At 44.7% G+C, this 12,499-nt stretch overlaps 2 protein-coding genes across 4 annotated transcripts in view; both read left to right on the forward strand.

Moving 5' to 3' along the window:
* The window catches only part of LOC311022285 (collagen alpha-3(VI) chain-like), a 152,913-nt gene that overhangs the window by 76,946 nt on the left and 63,468 nt on the right, over positions 1-12,499 (forward strand). The window lies entirely within an intron of this gene.
* LOC311022117 (collagen alpha-3(VI) chain-like) overlaps positions 1-12,499 on the forward strand; it is a gene marked incomplete at both ends in the record, with an annotated part of 35,143 nt that overhangs the window by 11,844 nt on the left and 10,800 nt on the right. Inside the window, 3 exons of the mRNA XM_084023148.1 lie at positions 4,087-4,610; positions 5,787-6,360; positions 8,274-8,873. Coding sequence (XP_083879274.1) covers positions 4,087-4,610; positions 5,787-6,360; positions 8,274-8,873 — 1,698 coding nt within the window. The remainder of the gene's footprint in view (positions 1-4,086; positions 4,611-5,786; positions 6,361-8,273; positions 8,874-12,499) is intronic.

The raw sequence follows: 12,499 nt of genomic DNA on the forward strand, positions 1-12,499 counted from the left end.
GAAAGACCGTGTCTCAGTGGTTCAGTACAGCAGTGATCCAACTGTCCAGTTCTATCTGAACACATACAAAACAAAAGGCGAGATCCTTGACACTGTCAGAGGTTTGAGGCCCATAGGTGGAAGACCTCTCAAAACTGGAGCAGCTCTCCAATACTTGAAGGACAATATCTTCACAGCTTCTGCCGGAAGTAGACGCCTGGAAGGAGTTCCACAACTCCTAATATGGCTAAGTGGTGGACCATCCTCTGACAGTGTTGATGCACCAGCCTCCGCTCTCAAACAGCTGGGTGTCTTGACCTTTGGAATTGGAACCAGGAGCTCTGATAGCAGAGAACTGGAGAAGATATCCCATGATGCCAATTCGGTTCTCTCTGTGTCTGAATTCACTGACCTTCCCCGTATCCAACAGCAACTTCAGTCATCATTGGAGGCTGTGGTTGTTGATGTCACAACAGAATCACCAACTGTACTTGGTATGTTGACAAGCACACGCTCCTACTGGCCTAGAAGGCCACCTAGCGTATTTTACCTACGCTGAGGGAAATGAATCAAGTTTAGCCCCATGTGTGCATTTAAATACTGACTGGTTTGTGCTTTCCTATAGCTTAATATTCAAGAAGGAAGTGCTAGCTGCTTTTAATAAAAATAGTCCACCACTTATTAGTCTATTACAAAGGTGTACCTTTTGCAAAAGTTTCAATCTTTTATCTTCCTGTCTTTTCTCAGTTGACACTACAAATAAGGATATTGTATTCCTGTTGGATGGTTCTGATGGCACAAGGAATGGCTTCCCTGCCATGCGTGATTTTGTCGCGAAAGTCGTGGAGAAACTCAATGTGGGCGAAAACAAAGACCGTGTCTCTGTAGTCCAGTACAGCAAAGAGGCTGACGCCCATTTCTATTTGAAAACATATACCTCAAGAGAGGATATTTTGGAGTCGGTCAGAAGGCTGACACACAGAGGAGGCAGTCCTCTCAACACCGGGGCTGCCCTCCAATACGTCAGAGAAAACATCCTAACGAGCTCCTCTGGGAGTCGGCATCTGCAAGGTGTTCCACAGTTGGTGATCCTGCTAAATGGTGGAAAGTCTTTTGACAATGTTGTTACCCCTGCCACTGTTCTCAAACAACAGGGCGTCTTTATGATTGGCATTGGGACAAGGAACTCTGACAGTGGAGAGCTGCAACAAATATCAAATGACCCGAATTCCGCTCTATTGGTGTCTGAGTTCACTGACCTTCCCACTGTCCAAAAACAGCTCTCCTCTCTAATGACCACAGCATTAGTGAAGGCCACGCCCATGACACCTACAGTAACTGGTAAGAAAGTGACAGATTATTACCTTTTCAAGATCATGTTAGGATGCAATTTGAACTGTTTTAATTTGTTTTTCACCAGATTCAGGTCAGCCAGTAGCACTTTGCCAAAGCTGTTATACCAGCATTAATAGAGTTAGTGTTTTAAAACGTGGTGTTAGCCTTCATCAAGAGAGTTCTGCGCAGAAACAAGTTTGACACATGTACCTAAATATATCTCAAATTCTGTTTCCTAGTGGAGAGGCAGCCAAAAGGAAGGGATGTTGTGTTCTTGTTGGATGGATCTGAAGGTACGAGAAGGGGATTCTCAGATATGCGAGACTTTGTCCAAAGAGTAGTAGAGAACCTCAGTGTGGATGACAAGAAAGACCGTGTCTCAGTGGTTCAGTACAGCAGTGATCCAACTGTCCAGTTCTATCTGAACACATACAAAACAAAAGGCGAGATCCTTGACACTGTCAGAGGTTTGAGGCCCATAGGTGGAAGACCTCTCAAAACTGGAGCAGCTCTCCAATACTTGAAGGACAATATCTTCACAGCTTCTGCCGGAAGTAGACGCCTGGAAGGAGTTCCACAACTCCTAATATGGCTAAGTGGTGGACCATCCTCTGACAGTGTTGATGCACCAGCCTCCGCTCTCAAACAGCTGGGTGTCTTGACCTTTGGAATTGGAACCAGGAGCTCTGATAGCAGAGAACTGGAGAAGATATCCCATGATGCCAATTCGGTTCTCTCTGTGTCTGAATTCACTGACCTTCCCCGTATCCAACAGCAACTTCAGTCATCATTGGAGGCTGTGGTTGTTGATGTCACAACAGAATCACCAACTGTACTTGGTATGTTGACAAGCACACGCTCCTACTGGCCTAGAAGGCCACCTAGCGTATTTTACCTACGCTGAGGGAAATGAATCAAGTTTAGCCCCATGTGTGCATTTAAATACTGACTGGTTTGTGCTTTCCTATAGCTTAATATTCAAGAAGGAAGTGCTAGCTGCTTTTAATAAAAATAGTCCACCACTTATTAGTCTATTACAAAGGTGTACCTTTTGCAAAAGTTTCAATCTTTTATCTTCCTGTCTTTTCTCAGTTGACACTACAAATAAGGATATTGTATTCCTGTTGGATGGTTCTGATGGCACAAGGAATGGCTTCCCTGCCATGCGTGATTTTGTCGCGAAAGTCGTGGAGAAACTCAATGTGGGCGAAAACAAAGACCGTGTCTCTGTAGTCCAGTACAGCAAAGAGGCTGACGCCCATTTCTATTTGAAAACATATACCTCAAGAGAGGATATTTTGGAGTCGGTCAGAAGGCTGACACACAGAGGAGGCAGTCCTCTCAACACCGGGGCTGCCCTCCAATACGTCAGAGAAAACATCCTAACGAGCTCCTCTGGGAGTCGGCATCTGCAAGGTGTTCCACAGTTGGTGATCCTGCTAAATGGTGGAAAGTCTTTTGACAATGTTGTTACCCCTGCCACTGTTCTCAAACAACAGGGCGTCTTTATGATTGGCATTGGGACAAGGAACTCTGACAGTGGAGAGCTGCAACAAATATCAAATGACCCGAATTCCGCTCTATTGGTGTCTGAGTTCACTGACCTTCCCACTGTCCAAAAACAGCTCTCCTCTCTAATGACCACAGCATTAGTGAAGGCCACGCCCATGACACCTACAGTAACTGGTAAGAAAGTGACAGATTATTACCTTTTCAAGATCATGTTAGGATGCAATTTGAACTGTTTTAATTTGTTTTTCACCAGATTCAGGTCAGCCAGTAGCACTTTGCCAAAGCTGTTATACCAGCATTAATAGAGTTAGTGTTTTAAAACGTGGTGTTAGCCTTCATCAAGAGAGTTCTGCGCAGAAACAAGTTTGACACATGTACCTAAATATATCTCAAATTCTGTTTCCTAGTGGAGAGGCAGCCAAAAGGAAGGGATGTTGTGTTCTTGTTGGATGGATCTGAAGGTACGAGAAGGGGATTCTCAGATATGCGAGACTTTGTCCAAAGAGTAGTAGAGAACCTCAGTGTGGATGACAAGAAAGACCGTGTCTCAGTGGTTCAGTACAGCAGTGATCCAATTGTCCAGTTCTATCTGAACACATACAAAACAAAAGGCGAGATTCTTGACACTGTCAGAGGTTTGAGGCCCATAGGTGGAAGACCTCTCAAAACTGGAGCAGCTCTCCAATACTTGAAGGACAATGTCTTCACAGCTTCTGCCGGAAGTAGACGCCTGGAAGGAGTTCCACAACTCCTAATATGGCTAAGTGGTGGACCATCCTCTGACAGTGTTGATGCACCAGCCTCCGCTCTCAAACAGCTGGGTGTCTTGACCTTTGGAATTGGAACCAGGAGCTCTGATAGCAGAGAACTGGAGAAGATATCCCATGATGCCAATTCGGTTCTCTCTGTGTCTGAATTCACTGACCTTCCCCGTATCCAACAGCAACTTCAGTCATCATTGGAGGCTGTGGTTGTTGATGTCACAACAGAATCACCAACTGTACTTGGTATGTTGACAAGCACACGCTCCTACTGGCCTAGAAGGCCACCTAGCGTATTTTACCTACGCTGAGGGAAATGAATCAAGTTTAGCCCCATGTGTGCATTTAAATACTGACTGGTTTGTGCTTTCCTATAGCTTAATATTCAAGAAGGAAGTGCTAGCTGCTTTTAATAAAAATAGTCCACCACTTATTAGTCTATTACAAAGGTGTACCTTTTGCAAAAGTTTCAATCTTTTATCTTCCTGTCTTTTCTTAGTTGACACTACAAATAAGGATATTGTATTCCTGTTGGATGGTTCTGATGGCACAAGGAATGGCTTCCCTGCCATGCGTGATTTTGTCGCGAAAGTCGTGGAGAAACTCAATGTGGGCGAAAACAAAGACCGTGTCTCTGTAGTCCAGTACAGCAAAGAGGCTGACGCCCATTTCTATTTGAAAACATATACCTCAAGAGAGGATATTTTGGAGTCGGTCAGAAGGCTGACACACAGAGGAGGCAGTCCTCTCAACACCGGGGCTGCCCTCCAATACGTCAGAGAAAACATCCTAACGAGCTCCTCTGGGAGTCGGCATCTGCAAGGTGTTCCACAGTTGGTGATCCTGCTGAATGGTGGAAAGTCTTTTGACAATGTTGGTACCCCTGCCACTGTTCTCAAACAACAGGGCGTCTTTGTGATTGGCATTGGGACAAGGAACTCTGACAGTGGAGAGCTGCAGAAAATATCATATGACCCTAATTCCGCTCTATTGGTGTCTGAGTTCACTGACCTTCCCACTGTCCAAAAACAGCTCTCCTCTCTAATGACCACAGCATTAGTGAAGGCCACGCCCATGACACCTACAGTAACTGGTAAGAAAGTGACAGATTATTACCTTATCAAGATCATGTTAGGATGCAATTTGAACTGTTTTAATTTGTTTTTCACCAGATTCAGGTCAGCCAGTAGCACTTTGCCAAAGCTGTTATACCAGCATTAATAGAGTTAGTGTTTTAAAACGTGGTGTTAGCCTTCATCAAGAGAGTTCTGCGCAGAAACAAGTTTGACACATGTACCTAAATATATCTCAAATTCTGTTTCCTAGTGGAGAGGCAGCCAAAAGGAAGGGATGTTGTGTTCTTGTTGGATGGATCTGAAGGTACGAGAAGGGGATTCTCAGATATGCGAGACTTTGTCCAAAGAGTAGTAGAGAACCTCAGTGTGGATGACAAGAAAGACCGTGTCTCAGTGGTTCAGTACAGCAGTGATCCAACTGTCCAGTTCTATCTGAACACATACAAAACAAAAGGCGAGATCCTTGACACTGTCAGAGGTTTGAGGCCCATAGGTGGAAGACCTCTCAAAACTGGAGCAGCTCTCCAATACTTGAAGGACAATATCTTCACAGCTTCTGCCGGAAGTAGACGCCTGGAAGGAGTTCCACAACTCCTAATATGGCTAAGTGGTGGACCATCCTCTGACAGTGTTGATGCACCAGCCTCCGCTCTCAAACAGCTGGGTGTCTTGACCTTTGGAATTGGAACCAGGAGCTCTGATAGCAGAGAACTGGAGAAGATATCCCATGATGCCAATTCGGTTCTCTCTGTGTCTGAATTCACTGACCTTCCCCGTATCCAACAGCAACTTCAGTCATCATTGGAGGCTGTGGTTGTTGATGTCACAACAGAATCACCAACTGTACTTGGTATGTTGACAAGCACACGCTCCTACTGGCCTAGAAGGCCACCTAGCGTATTTTACCTACGCTGAGGGAAATGAATCAAGTTTAGCCCCATGTGTGCATTTAAATACTGACTGGTTTGTGCTTTCCTATAGCTTAATATTCAAGAAGGAAGTGCTAGCTGCTTTTAATAAAAATAGTCCACCACTTATTAGTCTATTACAAAGGTGTACCTTTTGCAAAAGTTTCAATCTTTTATCTTCCTGTCTTTTCTCAGTTGACACTACAAATAAGGATATTGTATTCCTGTTGGATGGTTCTGATGGCACAAGGAATGGCTTCCCTGCCATGCGTGATTTTGTCGCGAAAGTCGTGGAGAAACTCAATGTGGGCGAAAACAAAGACCGTGTCTCTGTAGTCCAGTACAGCAAAGAGGCTGACGCCCATTTCTATTTGAAAACATATACCTCAAGAGAGGATATTTTGGAGTCGGTCAGAAGGCTGACACACAGAGGAGGCAGTCCTCTCAACACCGGGGCTGCCCTCCAATACGTCAGAGAAAACATCCTAACGAGCTCCTCTGGGAGTCGGCATCTGCAAGGTGTTCCACAGTTGGTGATCCTGCTGAATGGTGGAAAGTCTTTTGACAATGTTGGTACCCCTGCCACTGTTCTCAAACAACAGGGTGTCTTTGTGATTGGCATTGGGACAAGGAACTCTGACAGTGGAGAGCTGCAGAAAATATCATATGACCCTAATTCCGCTCTATTGGTGTCTGAGTTCACTGACCTTCCCACTGTCCAAAAACAGCTCTCCTCTCTAATGACCACAGCATTAGTGAAGGCCACGCCCATGACACCTACAGTAACTGGTAAGAAAGTGACAGATTATTACCTTTTCAAGATCATGTTAGGATGCAATTTGAACTGTTTTAATTTGTTTTTCACCAGATTCAGGTCAGCCAGTAGCACTTTGCCAAAGCTGTTATACCAGCATTAATAGAGTTAGTGTTTTAAAACGTGGTGTTAGCCTTCATCAAGAGAGTTCTGCGCAGAAACAAGTTTGACACATGTACCTAAATATATCTCAAATTCTGTTTCCTAGTGGAGAGGCAGCCAAAAGGAAGGGATGTTGTGTTCTTGTTGGATGGATCTGAAGGTACGAGAAGGGGATTCTCAGATATGCGAGACTTTGTCCAAAGAGTAGTAGAGAACCTCAGTGTGGATGACAAGAAAGACCGTGTCTCAGTGGTTCAGTACAGCAGTGATCCAACTGTCCAGTTCTATCTGAACACATACAAAACAAAAGGCGAGATCCTTGACACTGTCAGAGGTTTGAGGCCCATAGGTGGAAGACCTCTCAAAACTGGAGCAGCTCTCCAATACTTGAAGGACAATATCTTCACAGCTTCTGCCGGAAGTAGACGCCTGGAAGGAGTTCCACAACTCCTAATATGGCTAAGTGGTGGACCATCCTCTGACAGTGTTGATGCACCAGCCTCCGCTCTCAAACAGCTGGGTGTCTTGACCTTTGGAATTGGAACCAGGAGCTCTGATAGCAGAGAACTGGAGAAGATATCCCATGATGCCAATTCGGTTCTCTCTGTGTCTGAATTCACTGACCTTCCCCGTATCCAACAGCAACTTCAGTCATCATTGGAGGCTGTGGTTGTTGATGTCACAACAGAATCACCAACTGTACTTGGTATGTTGACAAGCACACGCTCCTACTGGCCTAGAAGGCCACCTAGCGTATTTTACCTACGCTGAGGGAAATGAATCAAGTTTAGCCCCATGTGTGCATTTAAATACTGACTGGTTTGTGCTTTCCTATAGCTTAATATTCAAGAAGGAAGTGCTAGCTGCTTTTAATAAAAATAGTCCACCACTTATTAGTCTATTACAAAGGTGTACCTTTTGCAAAAGTTTCAATCTTTTATCTTCCTGTCTTTTCTCAGTTGACACTACAAATAAGGATATTGTATTCCTGTTGGATGGTTCTGATGGCACAAGGAATGGCTTCCCTGCCATGCGTGATTTTGTCGCGAAAGTCGTGGAGAAACTCAATGTGGGCGAAAACAAAGACCGTGTCTCTGTAGTCCAGTACAGCAAAGAGGCTGACGCCCATTTCTATTTGAAAACATATACCTCAAGAGAGGATATTTTGGAGTCGGTCAGAAGGCTGACACACAGAGGAGGCAGTCCTCTCAACACCGGGGCTGCCCTCCAATACGTCAGAGAAAACATCCTAACGAGCTCCTCTGGGAGTCGGCATCTGCAAGGTGTTCCACAGTTGGTGATCCTGCTAAATGGTGGAAAGTCTTTTGACAATGTTGTTACCCCTGCCACTGTTCTCAAACAACAGGGCGTCTTTATGATTGGCATTGGGACAAGGAACTCTGACAGTGGAGAGCTGCAACAAATATCAAATGACCCGAATTCCGCTCTATTGGTGTCTGAGTTCACTGACCTTCCCACTGTCCAAAAACAGCTCTCCTCTCTAATGACCACAGCATTAGTGAAGGCCACGCCCATGACACCTACAGTAACTGGTAAGAAAGTGACAGATTATTACCTTTTCAAGATCATGTTAGGATGCAATTTGAACTGTTTTAATTTGTTTTTCACCAGATTCAGGTCAGCCAGTAGCACTTTGCCAAAGCTGTTATACCAGCATTAATAGAGTTAGTGTTTTAAAACGTGGTGTTAGCCTTCATCAAGAGAGTTCTGCGCAGAAACAAGTTTGACACATGTACCTAAATATATCTCAAATTCTGTTTCCTAGTGGAGAGGCAGCCAAAAGGAAGGGATGTTGTGTTCTTGTTGGATGGATCTGAAGGTACGAGAAGGGGATTCTCAGATATGCGAGACTTTGTCCAAAGAGTAGTAGAGAACCTCAGTGTGGATGACAAGAAAGACCGTGTCTCAGTGGTTCAGTACAGCAGTGATCCAACTGTCCAGTTCTATCTGAACACATACAAAACAAAAGGCGAGATCCTTGACACTGTCAGAGGTTTGAGGCCCATAGGTGGAAGACCTCTCAAAACTGGAGCAGCTCTCCAATACTTGAAGGACAATATCTTCACAGCTTCTGCCGGAAGTAGACGCCTGGAAGGAGTTCCACAACTCCTAATATGGCTAAGTGGTGGACCATCCTCTGACAGTGTTGATGCACCAGCCTCCGCTCTCAAACAGCTGGGTGTCTTGACCTTTGGAATTGGAACCAGGAGCTCTGATAGCAGAGAACTGGAGAAGATATCCCATGATGCCAATTCGGTTCTCTCTGTGTCTGAATTCACTGACCTTCCCCGTATCCAACAGCAACTTCAGTCATCATTGGAGGCTGTGGTTGTTGATGTCACAACAGAATCACCAACTGTACTTGGTATGTTGACAAGCACACGCTCCTACTGGCCTAGAAGGCCACCTAGCGTATTTTACCTACGCTGAGGGAAATGAATCAAGTTTAGCCCCATGTGTGCATTTAAATACTGACTGGTTTGTGCTTTCCTATAGCTTAATATTCAAGAAGGAAGTGCTAGCTGCTTTTAATAAAAATAGTCCACCACTTATTAGTCTATTACAAAGGTGTACCTTTTGCAAAAGTTTCAATCTTTTATCTTCCTGTCTTTTCTCAGTTGACACTACAAATAAGGATATTGTATTCCTGTTGGATGGTTCTGATGGCACAAGGAATGGCTTCCCTGCCATGCGTGATTTTGTCGCGAAAGTCGTGGAGAAACTCAATGTGGGCGAAAACAAAGACCGTGTCTCTGTAGTCCAGTACAGCAAAGAGGCTGACGCCCATTTCTATTTGAAAACATATACCTCAAGAGAGGATATTTTGGAGTCGGTCAGAAGGCTGACACACAGAGGAGGCAGTCCTCTCAACACCGGGGCTGCCCTCCAATACGTCAGAGAAAACATCCTAACGAGCTCCTCTGGGAGTCGGCATCTGCAAGGTGTTCCACAGTTGGTGATCCTGCTAAATGGTGGAAAGTCTTTTGACAATGTTGTTACCCCTGCCACTGTTCTCAAACAACAGGGCGTCTTTATGATTGGCATTGGGACAAGGAACTCTGACAGTGGAGAGCTGCAACAAATATCAAATGACCCGAATTCCGCTCTATTGGTGTCTGAGTTCACTGACCTTCCCACTGTCCAAAAACAGCTCTCCTCTCTAATGACCACAGCATTAGTGAAGGCCACGCCCATGACACCTACAGTAACTGGTAAGAAAGTGACAGATTATTACCTTTTCAAGATCATGTTAGGATGCAATTTGAACTGTTTTAATTTGTTTTTCACCAGATTCAGGTCAGCCAGTAGCACTTTGCCAAAGCTGTTATACCAGCATTAATAGAGTTAGTGTTTTAAAACGTGGTGTTAGCCTTCATCAAGAGAGTTCTGCGCAGAAACAAGTTTGACACATGTACCTAAATATATCTCAAATTCTGTTTCCTAGTGGAGAGGCAGCCAAAAGGAAGGGATGTTGTGTTCTTGTTGGATGGATCTGAAGGTACGAGAAGGGGATTCTCAGATATGCGAGACTTTGTCCAAAGAGTAGTAGAGAACCTCAGTGTGGATGACAAGAAAGACCGTGTCTCAGTGGTTCAGTACAGCAGTGATCCAACTGTCCAGTTCTATCTGAACACATACAAAACAAAAGGCGAGATCCTTGACACTGTCAGAGGTTTGAGGCCCATAGGTGGAAGACCTCTCAAAACTGGAGCAGCTCTCCAATACTTGAAGGACAATATCTTCACAGCTTCTGCCGGAAGTAGACGCCTGGAAGGAGTTCCACAACTCCTAATATGGCTAAGTGGTGGACCATCCTCTGACAGTGTTGATGCACCAGCCTCCGCTCTCAAACAGCTGGGTGTCTTGACCTTTGGAATTGGAACCAGGAGCTCTGATAGCAGAGAACTGGAGAAGATATCCCATGATGCCAATTCGGTTCTCTCTGTGTCTGAATTCACTGACCTTCCCCGTATCCAACAGCAACTTCAGTCATCATTGGAGGCTGTGGTTGTTGATGTCACAACAGAATCACCAACTGTACTTGGTATGTTGACAAGCACACGCTCCTACTGGCCTAGAAGGCCACCTAGCGTATTTTACCTACGCTGAGGGAAATGAATCAAGTTTAGCCCCATGTGTGCATTTAAATACTGACTGGTTTGTGCTTTCCTATAGCTTAATATTCAAGAAGGAAGTGCTAGCTGCTTTTAATAAAAATAGTCCACCACTTATTAGTCTATTACAAAGGTGTACCTTTTGCAAAAGTTTCAATCTTTTATCTTCCTGTCTTTTCTCAGTTGACACTACAAATAAGGATATTGTATTCCTGTTGGATGGTTCTGATGGCACAAGGAATGGCTTCCCTGCCATGCGTGATTTTGTCGCGAAAGTCGTGGAGAAACTCAATGTGGGCGAAAACAAAGACCGTGTCTCTGTAGTCCAGTACAGCAAAGAGGCTGACGCCCATTTCTATTTGAAAACATATACCTCAAGAGAGGATATTTTGGAGTCGGTCAGAAGGCTGACACACAGAGGAGGCAGTCCTCTCAACACCGGGGCTGCCCTCCAATACGTCAGAGAAAACATCCTAACGAGCTCCTCTGGGAGTCGGCATCTGCAAGGTGTTCCACAGTTGGTGATCCTGCTAAATGGTGGAAAGTCTTTTGACAATGTTGTTACCCCTGCCACTGTTCTCAAACAACAGGGCGTCTTTATGATTGGCATTGGGACAAGGAACTCTGACAGTGGAGAGCTGCAACAAATATCAAATGACCCGAATTCCGCTCTATTGGTGTCTGAGTTCACTGACCTTCCCACTGTCCAAAAACAGCTCTCCTCTCTAATGACCACAGCATTAGTGAAGGCCACGCCCATGACACCTACAGTAACTGGTAAGAAAGTGACAGATTATTACCTTTTCAAGATCATGTTAGGATGCAATTTGAACTGTTTTAATTTGTTTTTCACCAGATTCAGGTCAGCCAGTAGCACTTTGCCAAAGCTGTTATACCAGCATTAATAGAGTTAGTGTTTTAAAACGTGGTGTTAGCCTTCATCAAGAGAGTTCTGCGCAGAAACAAGTTTGACACATGTACCTAAATATATCTCAAATTCTGTTTCCTAGTGGAGAGGCAGCCAAAAGGAAGGGATGTTGTGTTCTTGTTGGATGGATCTGAAGGTACGAGAAGGGGATTCTCAGATATGCGAGACTTTGTCCAAAGAGTAGTAGAGAACCTCAGTGTGGATGACAAGAAAGACCGTGTCTCAGTGGTTCAGTACAGCAGTGATCCAACTGTCCAGTTCTATCTGAACACATACAAAACAAAAGGCGAGATCCTTGACACTGTCAGAGGTTTGAGGCCCATAGGTGGAAGACCTCTCAAAACTGGAGCAGCTCTCCAATACTTGAAGGACAATATCTTCACAGCTTCTGCCGGAAGTAGACGCCTGGAAGGAGTTCCACAACTCCTAATATGGCTAAGTGGTGGACCATCCTCTGACAGTGTTGATGCACCAGCCTCCGCTCTCAAACAGCTGGGTGTCTTGACCTTTGGAATTGGAACCAGGAGCTCTGATAGCAGAGAACTGGAGAAGATATCCCATGATGCCAATTCGGTTCTCTCTGTGTCTGAATTCACTGACCTTCCCCGTATCCAACAGCAACTTCAGTCATCATTGGAGGCTGTGGTTGTTGATGTCACAACAGAATCACCAACTGTACTTGGTATGTTGACAAGCACACGCTCCTACTGGCCTAGAAGGCCACCTAGCGTATTTTACCTACGCTGAGGGAAATGAATCAAGTTTAGCCCCATGTGTGCATTTAAATACTGACTGGTTTGTGCTTTCCTATAGCTTAATATTCAAGAAGGAAGTGCTAGCTGCTTTTAATAAAAATAGTCCACCACTTATTAGTCTATTACAAAGGTGTACCTTTTGCAAAAGTTTCAATCTTTTATCTTCCTGTCTTTTCTCAGTTGACACTACAAA

The sequence above is a fragment of the Eutrigla gurnardus genome, assembly GCF_963514095.1.
Source record: "Eutrigla gurnardus genome assembly, chromosome: 12".
Taxonomy (NCBI): domain Eukaryota; kingdom Metazoa; phylum Chordata; class Actinopteri; order Perciformes; family Triglidae; genus Eutrigla; species Eutrigla gurnardus.